This window comes from Polypterus senegalus, chromosome 1, assembly GCF_016835505.1.
Source record: "Polypterus senegalus isolate Bchr_013 chromosome 1, ASM1683550v1, whole genome shotgun sequence".
In the NCBI taxonomy this organism is placed as follows: domain Eukaryota; kingdom Metazoa; phylum Chordata; class Cladistia; order Polypteriformes; family Polypteridae; genus Polypterus; species Polypterus senegalus.
The window spans coordinates 316,733,776-316,748,011 of record NC_053154.1 but is presented as its reverse complement, the minus strand read 5'-3'; the positions used below and the strand labels follow the sequence as shown (position 1 = coordinate 316,748,011).

Genomic DNA, 14,236 nt, shown 5'->3' with positions numbered 1-14,236 from the left:
ATTGTTTTATCCTGTGTTTTATTTTATTTTTTTTTCTCAAAGTACAAAATAGGAAGGATAACAATAGGTATTGCTTTATTTTTTTTATTATTTAAATCCCCTTCCTGCTTGTTCCACCTGGGTTCATATTATTTTACTGTATATATATTTATTTATATATATATATATATATTTAATCCAAGCCTTTCTTTAAGAGGTACAGTGTAAAGGAAGCATTTTAAAATCTGTGCAAGAGAGAGAGAGAGAAAGAAAGAGTGAGAGAGAAAGAGAGAAATGGAGGTGTGGTGATAAAAAAGAGGAAGAAATAAGAGAGTAAGAGAGACAGAAAGAAAAAATAAATAAGAAATAAATAAATAAATAATAACTATGAAAAGCTGTGAAGGGAAAGAAGACAGAGCAATATGGAACAATTACAGCAACGTCATGCAAAGAAAAGCTCATGTCTGACATGCACACGGTAATACGAGATAAAAGTCCAAGAACAGGAATTCCCCTTTTTTTCTGGAAGGTTAAAGGTCATCGCCCAAATATATTTACAAAGAAAGAAATTTTTTCTTCTTTCAATTTTTTAAACCTGCAGTACACACACAATGATATGAAACTAACAAATATTAATAGAAGATAATCAAGTCCAGACACTGAGGCTAGTCTACATCCTTAAAGTACTTGTAAATTATTATTTCTTTTAACATATACTACAAGTATTTTTTTTTCCTCGAAGCTGGGAAAGAAAGAAATGTCTGTCATTGTTCACATAGCTCTGAGAAATCAAATGAAATGTAAAGCATATTGTTTAAATTAACCAGTGTTGCCTTAACACAATATACATAACATACAATCTTTGCTAACTGATTTCATATATATAACCAAGACGTAATAAATTAAGAAACAGGAAAAAATGTACAAAAATATCCACAATCATATCTAAAGTATACATCGGTCTCCATCGTAGAGATGCAACACTGCACAGTCAAACAAAATTAGCATGTGGAAGGGGTGAGTTAAAAATGAAAAATAAATAAACAAGTCAATCGACTGAACTGAACCAAATGTAAAATATCGAATACCTCAAAATAATAAATAATACTGGAAAGATCCAAAATCTGGCAACACAATGTTTCAACCTTCCCTACAGCTAAACAAAATGTCACTACGCGACAATTTATACAGAAGAAAACAAATTCTGAGTCTGTACAGCAGGGGGCGCTGTCATGCAGCATCTTTCATTTGGTGAACCCCCCCAGAGGTCCATATTTGTAATTGTTCTGCAGCAATGGCATTCAAGTCTGTTAAAAGTGTCCATGGACACAAATCCCGTTGTCTCCAGAAGGAAAGGTAGCTGTCTGCTGTGTTGCTGGTCCTCTTTAGCTCCGAGCTGGAGGTGTTCTTCATCTTTGAACACCCCCCCCTCCCATAATGCACTGCGGTAACTGTTGCCTGAAGGGCTGTCTTCTTGGCTTGGGGGCCTTCTCCGGTCACACAGTGGGAGGGACAGGAAGGGGAGATTTTGGGTTCGCCGGGTTCCATAGATTTGCTTACTTGACTTGAAAACGGCCTTCCATCAACAATTATCTGGAGCCACACGGCCACACAGCTGGGGTTGGGGGGTTTAACAACTTTTCTGGACAATTCCTGGCAGTAGAGTGGAAACAAGTCATGTCATCATAAAATGAGCAGAAGAAGAAAAAATGGTGCACAAAAAAAGAAAAAAAAAAATGAAAAACTGCCGATGGCACGGTAAAGATATGTGCCACGGCGCTTCAGTTAACTGTCTGATTGACATCTCTCTCTCTCTTTCTCGCTCGCTCGCTCGCTCACTCTCTCTATACAGCATATATGTACAGTCATTCCATCGTACAAAATGCTCGATGTAGCGAAGTGCTCGTATTTACACCTTACTAGTGCCAGGGACTAGCCTGCTACAATCTGTTGGATTTTGGTGTCATTTAATTTTACGGTTGATCATGTGTCCCAACAGATGCCACAGCCATCTTTGCCTTGTCTTTGCCTGCTGCATACTTAGAGTCACCTCGAGAGCCAAAGTCATTAGCATCGGGCTCATGTCGCTTGCTGTTTGCACCATGCTTGGAGGGCGTACCTGGCTGCTGGGCCAACTGCCCATTCTTCTCGTCTGAAAAAAGTTGTTTAATTACGTCAAAGAAGTTACTCAATGGGCTGCCTAGGTACATAAACAGGGAAAAAAAGGAAGAAAAGAGAGAGAGACAGACAGAAAGAGAGAGAAAGAGAGAAAGAGAACAAACAAACAAATGAACAATGGGCTTTACGAGCAGAGAAGGGGCGAGTGAGACCCAGAGCCACAGAATGGACCAGGTGTGGACAGTGCAGGTTATGGCAGATGGAGCGCATGGTAGAGGGTGAGGCATCTGAAGCACCTCCATGATGACCCCTCGTTTAATGTCTGGCACAGCACAAGCGCTAGAAAAATCACGGCCAACAAACATGAGACCATAAGGCAATAGCAGCAACACTTCGGAGAAGTTGGGGCAACAAGGCAGTCACCTATAGGGCAGCAAGTCCGAATAAAGATGGAAACTGCCGAGCAGTACTCACGTCACTCATATAATAAACCAACCACACAGAACAACAAGAGGAGACCCCATACAACATTACCCAAGTCATCGATTGTGTGTAATGGTAACATGCTGTCCTCCCTGACCTCACCATAAATGATGAAACAGGCTGGAAAAGAGGAATGGCCAAATTCTTGAGTGGTAGATGGTGGAAACCACATCAATGTGGAGGAGAAATGCCAAGATGGGCTCTGGCAAGCAAAACAAGGCCCCCAAGAAATAAACCACGATCCAAAAAGGACGCCCGACATCCCCAGTGCCAAACCATGACTGGTCTCTGAAGCTTCCAGAGGGGGTGTTAGATGACCCCCAAACCATCAGGATTCAATGATAACCACATCCCACCTCAATACAAAAATGGAATGACCAGATTTTATTTAGTTATCAACGGTGAACGCCAACCCAGCTGTGACAGTAAAACGCCAAAAGGGACTCCCATCTTCCATTCTTAAACTGGGATGGAAAACTAAAGGGGGCAAAAACATTGATTTGAACACAACAGGGAAATGACTGGTTTATTAAGCGGCTTACTGTATGTCCATGATAACAGAGATATTAAAAAATAACTCCACCACAATAAACCATGTCCACTGTGATGCAAAAAGCTAACAAACAGGTTATCAAGCAATGGCTTGTGAAATGACTGGGGGGCAGACCCAAAGTTGTTGGCACTCCCTCGATTGTCCTAAAATACCCAACAGTTCTGTGTAGGTAGTAACACTTATTTTACAGTGTTGGGTGACAATGGTACGGAAGCTGAGAGAGGACGTGCAATATCGTTATTTCTTTAAATTGTTTCCTCAAGATAACAGACTAATTTTATCAAGATCTCAAGAAAACAAACTTTGTTTTCTTGAGATAATGGAATCATTTTATCAGGATGTCGAGAAAACGAAAATTAGTTTTCTTGATATAATGGAATAATTTTACGCGATCTCGAGAAAATGAAACGTAACCTTTGCTCCTGGCATCAGGCTCGCTTAGATTGTGACGCCTATACAGCTGAAGCCTTGCTAACCGTCTTCTTAAATGACGCACACCAACGTTATTATTTTCTAAACTAAGGCATAAACGTATTTCAGCCTGCGTCAGCCCTTGATTGAAACAAAATGTGACGCGCTGATCAACACAGTTCTGCTCTTCTGCCAATTCAAACAGGACTTGCCTTCAATAAGCTAAACATTAAATGTTAGATACAATTATTTCATAATTTTGAAAAACCAAGATCGTTCGTTTTCTTGAGATCTCGATAAAATTATTCCATTATCCTGAGAAGGCAAAGTTCGTTTTCTTGAGATCTCGATAAAATTATTCCATTATCTCGAGAAGACAAAGTTCGTTTTCTTAAGATCTCGATAAAATTATTCCATTATCTCGGGAAAACAAAGTTCGTTTTCTTGAGATCTCGATAAAATTAGTCTGTTATCGCGAGGAAACAATTAAAAAAAGTAACGATATTGCACGTTCTCTCTCGGCTTTCGTACAATGGAGAAATGAAGAAGAGGATAGAAAAAAAAAAAACACTCTGTAACGGATCCTCAGATGCAACAGAGGGACTTGGTGGGATAGGGGGAGCTTCTCTGAAGAACCCAAAGACCCTAACTCTTCCCAGAGTCTCTAAATCAACCATGTTTGCAAAAAGACCCATTTCTGATAAAGAGTCAATTGATCAACCAAGTCCTCTTTGACCAAAATAATGAATGGCCATGTTCAATTACAGCAAGCTGAAGGGTACCCAAAACACACTCCAAAAAAAGTCAAGCGGTAACTTATCCCATACTATATGATCAAAATGTCCTGCACTCCACCCATCATCACGGACTGGACTATCTGGTGATCAACTGCCAGTAAAATCCCAAACATGGAGTGACCAGGCATGACAGTGACATGCTTATGACCTCCTCCATCTTTACTGCCTTGTACACCAAGCATTAGAAGATGCCTACCACAACAAAAGATGTTCATGCCATGTGGGGCCATATCGTTTCTATGGCCGACACTGAATGGGGGGCACATGCTGCACAACAGCAAAGCATGACACCTTCCTTTATCATGGCAGCGCTTTAAGATGCTTCACCCCATAACACAATTGAGGCCAAATCTGAAGTGGCTTTGGAGTCTCATCTACTTTAAATGGAATTAAATGACAGACAGAATGGAGTCATGCTTGGGTTGTCACCTGGCTCCAGTTTTGTGGGACAGGTTTCTCTTTATTGGGTTTCTCTACTTCACTGGCTTCTATGCATATGATGTACTTGCCCTGTCTGCTAGAGTATTTAGGCACTCTCTATGTACTGCCTGGCCAATCAACTTCATTTTCTGTTATCTGCAATGAAGGGAGAATTGATTTAACAGCAATGGACATGAGGACTAGCCAAAGAGGACGCAAGCAGTGTTGGGTATGGCATGGTGCTGCCCATTAATTAATAACAAGCAGATTTAAGCAAATTGAAATCAATCAATAAGTACAGATGGCGACAAGTGAGGAAACCCAAAAAAGAGTGAGTCAGCTGTCGGTGAAAACTGGAGCCTGCTGGCCACCCTAAGCCATTCAGCCTTTCCATTTTTTTTTGTTTTTTAAGTGGGAGGGCTCATCGACTCATTCTAAGGAAAACAGCAAAAAAAAAAAATGAAACTGGGAATCATGGGAACGCTCTAGGATGTATGAAATAGCAATGCATTACAAAGCAGTCCTAATGGAAATAAGCAACTTTATATTGCATACACTTAGTGCACTGCATACACTTACAAAATGGCTGAACTGGGAGCACAGTTGCTGTGCCACTAAAGGACCACAGCTGTAGCCCTGTCTGCAGAGCCCTTGGTGTCCTCATCATGTCTTCACAGAATCTGATCCTGGCAGAAGCCTCAAACCCTCCTGTCACTGCTCCCAATCCTGTGGTCCTGATGTTCTCCTGCTCTATTGACCACACTATTTTGTCCTGTTCTACCTCGGACCACTCTTACATACAGTGTTTGAAATTATTCCACCCCATCTTGGCTTTCTACACATTTTGTTATTGTACAACATTAAGATTTTGGTTAAATGCACTGATCTGTGGGACATCCAGCATCCAAAATGACACTATGAAGGCAAAGTAGACAGGGAATGAGACAAGAAACCATCCACAGCACCGACTGATTGTGCAGCGCTGGTTTTCATTCTGTTAAGCACCATATAAGCACGACGGTATGGAACGCTGCAGAGTGTGACAGGCGCTATATTAAATCAACATTGATCTCCTGCTTCCTTTGTGAAATTCTGTACTGAACGTCCTACCTGTGCATAAAAAGAGACATGGCCTTCTCATAGCTTCATTTTAATTTAATCCTGATACTCTGTTTACTCAATTTATTATCATAACTATATGGTGGCTCTAAAATCCGTACTGACTCCTACTCTCTCTTCTGTTTCTTTTCTCAGTTTTCTGTGTTGTTGTGATCTGCACCACCACCACCTAATCAAAGCACCGTGATGTCCTACATTGATGGATTAAAAGCCGGAAGTCTACGTGACCATCATCATCATCAAGTCCTTCCAAGAGAACTAAACACAAAGAGGACTGTTTCATTGATGTTAGGTAGAATGCCCAGAGGGGGCCGGGTGGTCTCGTGGCCTCAGAACCACTGCAGATTTTATTTTTTCTCTCCAGACGTCTGGAGTTTTTTTTTGTTTTTCTGTCCTCCCTGGCCATCGGACCTTACTCTTATTCAATGTTAATTAGTGTTGTCTTATTCTAATTCTTACTTTGTCTTTTTTTCTCTTTCTTCATCATGTAAAGCACTTTGAGCTACGTTATTTGTATAAAAAAGTGCTCTTGAAATAAATGTTGTTGTTGATGTGATCATAAAATGACCTGTGACTGGGCTCACTGTGAAAGGCACTATATAAAACTGAGACTCTGATTCAGAATGCACTTTCATGGGTTTATAAAGTTGCTTTGTAAAGGGTTTCACTCACAATGTCCATCACTACATATAAAACATATTGGCTGCTTGCGTATTTTGTAAAGCACTCACAATAACAGAATAAAGACACCTTTGTGACTGAGTCCAATATGAAAGGTACTTCAGAACAAAAATATTAAGACTTTCTTTTTTGTTTTTTTAAACAAAATCTCTCTATTATAATAAAAAAAATCTTGGGAAGAGAGATGAGACGTGATTTTCTCAGAGAGACACTTTCACATCCCACGAGACGAGACGCTCTGCCAAGAAATTTAACAACGCCTGGGGCATAAAATAAAAGACAAAGAGTAGATGACAAAGGTAGAATGTCGTATAGAATTCAAAAACATTGGTGCGCTACACGTGCAGAGCAGGTTACAGATAACGGAAGTAAGAAAATTTGAAAGTCGCAAAAAAAATGATAGTAAAGATCGCATTAGCGCAAACAAATGGAAATTATTACTCAGTGAAATAACAGAACAGCGAAAAGAGATCGAATATATCGTTCAGATTTAAACTTTAAGTCGGAGATTTGGAGATCGTCTAATTCGTGTTGCCATCAGGGGAAAGTAGTGTTTCTTCCCAACGAAGAGGCCTATCCACGAAAATTTAAAGATTTGTTGTTTGGCGAAAGTGAAATCCCACGAGAGAAAATTTCAAGCCCCATGAGACAAGACTTTATGCAAAGAGATTTGGAAATGTCCTGCTCACATCAATAACATTTACATCCATGCACACGATTCAATCATTTCTCATTTGTGTGGATGCTATTGTCAGACACAGTTTGTGTAGAGAGACAGAAATGAGATTCACTCACAGGGAGTTATACGTTGTGTTGCCACGATGTAAGTCCAAACACGGAATCAAAATTCAATGCGATACTGACGAAAAGGTAAAAAAGAAAAGAGATCGAATATATAGACATAGGTGCTATAACAGAAGTATGTAGATATTGTTTGGCTTTAAACTTTAAGTCGGAGACCTGTAGATCATCTAATTTGTGTTGCCATCAGAGAAAAGTAGTGTTTCTTCCCACTGAAGAGGCCTATCCATGAGAATTAAAAGTTTTGTTATTTGGAGAAAGTGAAATCCATATACGCGAGCGGCAGAGACGCGAAGTTGCTAGCAGGGGGGTTGGCGAGCAAAGTGAGCAGGGGGTGAAGCGCCCTAGCATTTTGTATGACAGGGACTATATAAAAGTGATTTCTAATATGGTATGCCCCCTATGAAAGGTGGTATATAAAGGTTTTATATTTTATAATACACATTGACTGCTTGTTCTTCTGCTAAGTACTTGATGATAATACTTGCTCTTACAGCTGCTTCACTAATAAAAGAGACTAATTATAAGTTAAAGTGCCTTGTGATAGTGCTCACACTACAAAAGGCACTATATAAATATTTGACAGTATGAAAAATACTTTAGACATCAGAGATGGTCTATTTTGTATTTACTGTAAAATGTTCTGGGGTGCATTTTTTCGGAGTGAATAATGAATGAGATAACGGAGAACAGAGGTAAAGAACGAGTGAAGTCTTTCATTAGGTCAACACCTAACTAACGCATGTAAAGTGCTTATTGTTTGGCAATAAACAATAAAAATATAAATTCACACGCAAAAAGTAAAGAAATGAAAAATTCAATGAACAGGTAAAAATAATTTAACCCATTACTCAAAAATCTAGAAAGGTGGCTAATAAACACAGCTTAATTGCATGAAAGAAAAATGGCGAGAAGCGATAGGACATTTCACAAAAGAGAAGTTAAAATAAGTTAGGGAGAAGCTGGCAAAAACAAAACCAAGAAGTGGTTGTTTTCCAAGGCATGTGGACTTGTGCAGGCACCAGAATTGCACTTTCCACATGGCCATGATGAGCGCTCTCTGTGTGGTTTGGTGTGTGGTGTTCTACCTCTCCTCGACACTGGAGTTAGCAGATATTCGAGAAGTTGACACCCACTGTCCCCCAGTAACCTGAACCAGCAAATGCATCATCCCTTGCCATCTGAAACACTCCAGAGATGAACCAGATATAAACATCATGTGTACTCCCAGGCCACGTGGGCACAAAGTCTTCAGAAAGACTCTGATGGTTGGTTGCATAGCACCTGGACAGTTAGCATCAAATGATATGGATGGGATTCAAAAAGCTGGGAGTGTGAATAGGGATGATCCACTGCACCTACAATGGCAGGCGACATGCCTGCAATGGCATGAAAACCAGTTTTAGTGTCACGGAAGGCATGGTATTTTTATTTACTTATCTGGCCGAAGCCAGGGCAACTTACAACATCTAAGAGATACGATTGGTCTCCATTTCTTTCGTTTTTCCAGGTGGAGCACAGGTAGGTAGAGTGACTTGCTCATAGTCACACAGTGTCAGAAGCGGAATTTGAACACACAATCTCACGGTTTGTTGCTTCCATAGTAACCTGGCCACAAAGATTTGGACACAGCAACCTTGCTGAGACCACAGAAATCCACCTGTGGTGTAGAAATGGAGAACTGTCAGAAGCTACACAGTGCAGGCCCACTGCCAGGGGGGGACAAACGGGACTCTGGTCCGGGGCACTAACAGAAGGGGGCCCCTTCACGCTTGATATTTTTTATGCTGATGTTGTGCGCGTAGATATATATTCGGACAATTATTCAAGTTACATGTAATAGAAAAGTTAAATCATTTAGCTTACAACAATACAAGTGAGTGTTTTAATAGCCGCACGCTCCACGCAAGTAGATATCGTGCTGGTGTCGTGTGAAGCGCGCTTGTCAAAGACAAAGGAGAGCCGACGCTGACGTCCTTGAGCTTGACGTTGAGTAGTATGTTTGTTGTACAGGGTACGTGAATAATGGATTGACTTCGCCGCTGTAATTGAATACTTCTGTTTCACACACACAGGCGCTGTTCTGTCTCAGACAACAGTGATATTGTTGTGCACTATCGTGGATGTTGACGTGTATGGTGTACCAAAAGTCCGTCTCCGTAGTTTGATAATTCATTCGCGTGGGTGTTTATTGATGCTTTTAAAGCAGTGACGAGTGTGCGTTGGTTTTGTGTGTATCACTAAAGATTCTGGATCACCCGGAAGTTTGATACAGCAAGTTACCATACTGATTGCACACCATGTAGATAACCCTAACCGTTAGTGTATATTAAAATGTTCAGATGTTACTCCTATTCGTTGCATTGGTATAATTGTACCGTTACACGTTAGATAATACATAGGCCTACCTCATTAATGTATTGTTTCAATTCCGCTACGAGCTTCCATTAGCACTGGCTTTCCTTCTCGCAGTCAAACTTTGATGTGCAAGAAGGCTTAACTCATCAAGTATGGTATTCATAAATGCAGCATTGTCGATGTCGGATAAACTACATTTCGATCATTTTGTATACGTATTTGAAGGTTTTGGCATGTGGGGACCCGGGGGAAGGCAGAGGGGCCCACATGTACCCAAATATTTCTGGCGGCGGGCCTGCACAGTGGGACTGAGGGCAACATTCCGGCACATTTCTCCTTCCAGTTTACCCTGCACCAGACAAAGGGGGGTCAATATTTTCAACCCTGAACAGCCCATATTCTTCTATTAGAACACTCTAGATGAGAACAGGCCATTCAGCCCAACAGAGCTCGCCAGTCCCATCCACTTATTTCTTCCAAAAAATCATCAAGTCAAGTTTTGAAAGTCCCTAACGTCTTACTGTCTACCACACTACTTGGTAACTTATTCCAAGTGTCTATCATTCTTTGTGTAAAGAAAAATTTCCTAATGTTTGTGTGAAATTTTCCATTCCCAAGTTTCCAACTGTGTCCCCGTGTTCTTGATGAACTCATTTTAAAGTCACCGTCTCAATCCACTGGACTAATTCTCTTCAGAATTTTAAACACTTCAATCATGTCTCCGCTTAATCTTCTTTTGCTTAAAGAAGATTTAGTTGTTGATTACTGAGATGGTCCAAAGGGGTTCATGTCCTCCAGTAAAACAGTCATTTAGATCTGCGACTTGGCTTCTTGGACGGTACTGTCTCACATGGTGTCTCTGGTTGATTTGCACAATTCTCTGGTCGGCTGCCATTGATTGCCATTGCTGAGTGGCGAGTCACCTTCTGGCTTTAAAGGATGTGACTGATGACATTGCGAGTTTAATTAGTTAACTCATTATGTACTTGAATTGACTACAGGTATCAAAGCTACAAAGTTCCTCTTTCGCACTAATCTATAGCCTACATTTTAATTTTATATTTATATTGCAACATCGACCTATTATTAGTTGCATGTTTGTTGTCTGTATTACTGTTGCTGCTGTTATTGGTATTGCGTTGTCCAAACAAGATCATCAGAATGTTTTTTGTGGTCTCCTTAAGGCGACCTTTGCCTTTTTGTAACAGAATCGCAAGCAAAAGACCAATAAAAGAATGATGTTAAAAATAATAAGTGGGTCGGTTCACTTATTTATTTAAGGATGAGATTACATACTACTTTAGTTACACAGAGTTTCAGGAAATGCTCAATAATTAACCAAGGATGGCTCTGTGCTCCAATAAACACACGTTATCGGCAATACACTAATAACCCAATTGTGCTTCACTCAGTTAGAATATGGAACCAATGTAGAAAGCATTTTAAGACAGAGAAGCTTCTATCTGTGGCATCCCTACAAGAGAACCACCTCTTTCAACCTTCACAAACATATGCAGTTTTTAATATCTGGAAAAAATTTGGAATTAACTTGCTTAGAGATCTTTATATAGACAACGTCTTTGCATCCTATGAACAATTACATTCCAAATTTAACATTCCAGCTACACATTTCTTTCACTATCTTCAAATCAGGACGTTTGTTAAACAGAACCTTCCAGATTCCTTATCTTGAACCCTCATCCATGCTGGAAAAAATATTGCTCAATCTCAAGGACTTAGACACCATCTCTACAATATATAAAATCATTTTACAATCCCTCCCTTTCAAAGATCCAAGAGGACACTGGGAAAAAGATCTCTTTAATATATCAGAAAAGGAGTGGAAAATAGCAATGCAGAGAATTCACTCGAGCTCCATATGCGCAAAGCATACAATTATACAACTTAAAATTATATATCGAGCACATCTGTCTCGACTAAAACTCTCCAAAATGTATCCAGGACATGATCCAACCTGCGAACGCTGCAACCAAGCCCCAGCCTCACTGGGTCACATGTTCTGGGCCTGCACCAAATTAACATCATTCTGGACCAAAATTTTTAATTACCTTTCAGACAGCCTTGGACTCACAATCCCTCCTAACCCATTAACAGCTGTGTTTGGTGGGCTCACAGAGGGGCTTAAAGTGGAGAAAGACAAACAAACTGTGATTGCATTCATTACACTTTTGGCACGCAGACTTATTCTGATAAACTGGAAGAACCCAAACTCTCCTCTTTTAAGTCAGTGGGAAACCGATTTGTTATATTATTTGATGTTGGAAAAAATCAAATACTCAGTTAGAGGATCCGTACAGACGTTTTTCAAAACATAGCAGGATCTAATCAGTAATATTTTAAAATAAGCTCATAAAGCACAGAGAATTTATTAATTTAGGTAGGTTTACAAGCCTTAAATTTCACGCCGTTTGGCTTGCTCTCTCTCTCAGGAGTGGGGATCAATCTGTTTTTAACTTAATTTTTCTTTTTGTAAAAACTTGATTGCTCTGTATGGATGGCAATAAAATTAATAAAGTATTAAAAAAAAATTATAATAATAAACGAAGGATCACAGGTATGAGATAATGAAGTCCTTAGCATTACAAAGCTTTCAGGAAATGCACCTCTATTCTGTAATGGGATTTGTGACACAGCACACTGTGAAAGGTACTATATAAATATTAATATTATATTTCATATTATACAGTAGGTATGGATGTTTACCACTAACCTTTGTACCTATTTAGGTTATTAACTAGAAATGCTTAAAATTCATTAAGAATTGAAAAAATTGTTCTGTCTGTTATACACACAGTGTTTTGTCAAGCTGTTCCACAAAAAAATGATTGTATAATAATGTGTTTTCAATTACTTACTATATACAAATAGGGAAGAATGGTGGCAACATCCTCAGTTGTCTGTGTGTGCTTTTTACATTTCTTCTTGAAGTGAAGGTTAAGTAAATTAGTGATTCTGTGACCCTGTGTGTCATAAACTAGCACTCCTTACAGGGCTGGCTCCTGCCTTGCAACTCATTCAGTTGGGATATGTTTTGGTCCCCAGTGACCTTAAACCGCATTAAGCAAGGAAATGTAAAAATAGTTACTGGTTACTTAACTAGTAAGCAATGACAGCTTGTAACAAAATCAACTTCTTTTCCTTTATTATTGTTATTATTACTTGGCTGATGCCTTTATTCAAGGCAGATTACAATATTTCTGATACAATTGGTTAAATTTCTTCCTTTCTCTCTGTTACAATAAAATATCCTTGGGTTGAGACGTGATGTTCTCGGAAAGACACTTTGACGTCCCGCGAGACTAGACTTTATAGCGTTTGGAAGCAAGACCCGTGAGACAGTGACCGTCACACCCTACTTACAAACAATTTAAGACAAGATCGTGGACATCTAACCTTGCAGTTGTTGAAATGCTTTTGGCAGACACACTTCATGTGCTCCCAGCTCTTAAAAATGTTATACGTTCTAGATGGCACGTCAACGACTAAGCGAAGAAGAAAGAGCAGCTATGTGCAAATTCTGAAAATAAGGAAAGTAATGATCAGCCCGGACCAAGTGGAATTGAAAACCTTGTAGGTCCAATCGAGGTCAGAAATAAAAGACTTCATAAAGACGTTCAAAAATGTTGGCGCGATACACATGCAGAGCTGGTTAGAGATTATGAAAGTAGTAAAATTCGAAAGTATCAAAAAAAAGAAAGTAAAAGATCGCATTAGCGCAAACAAACAGAAATTATTACTCGGTGAAATAACGGAACAGCAAAAAGAGATCGAATATATGGACATAAGTGATATGTCAGAAATATGTAGAGATTGTAAGGCTTTAAAGTTTAAGTTGGAGACTTGTAGATCGTCTAATTCGTGTTGCCATCAGGGAAAAGTAGTGTCGCCTCCCAATGAAGAGGCCTATCCGTGAGAATTAAAAGATTTGTTGTTTGGTGAAAGTGAAATCCACAAACACTACAAGCAAAAAATCAGAGTCTACAATAATCTTTTCGCATTCGCATCATTCAATGCTCAAAACGTAGATTTACACAATAATGGACCATACGCTATGGGAATCTGAGGTCCCGCAACAATTAAAGCTACGACAAGTTTAATTTCGAAGAAACCACAATTCGGTTAGGTGTATATTTATGATCACGGGGAAGCGATGCAACATAGAATCGAAAGAGTATGTAACAATTCCCATGAAAATAACAATCTCTTTAAATTGTATATCTGGAAAACCAAACCTGGGGGTGGGCGAGTGAAGTGAGCAGGGGGCAGAGCCCCCTAGTCTTTTTAATTTTTTTCCTTTACCATTTGGAACAAGGGTAGGTGAAGTGACTTGGTTGGGATCACACAGAGCCAGTAGTGCAAAACCTCAAGGTTTGAAGTCCAAAGCCTTAAACACTACGTGATACTATCCTGCCTGCTTTACTATTAAGAGATTTTTTTTTTTTTTTAAGATTAAGAATCTTATTTGTTTAAATCACAAATACAATAATGAGGTGCA

General features: G+C 39.5%; 1 protein-coding gene across 19 annotated transcripts in view; it reads right to left on the bottom strand.

Annotated features, from left to right (window-relative positions):
* Positions 1 to 292: 292 nt before the first annotated feature.
* Positions 293 to 14,236, bottom strand: part of brsk2b (BR serine/threonine kinase 2b) — an 899,053-nt gene continuing 885,109 nt past the window's right edge. For 13 of the 19 annotated variants that reach the window (XM_039736387.1, XM_039736422.1, XM_039736405.1 and 10 more), the window contains one exon: positions 293 to 2,179. In XM_039736387.1, coding sequence (XP_039592321.1) covers positions 1,953 to 2,179 — 227 coding nt within the window. In that variant the 3' untranslated portion in view covers positions 293 to 1,952. The remainder of the gene's footprint in view (positions 2,180 to 14,236) is intronic. The other 6 variants (XM_039736429.1, XM_039736458.1, XM_039736539.1 and 3 more) reach the window with 2 other exon arrangements.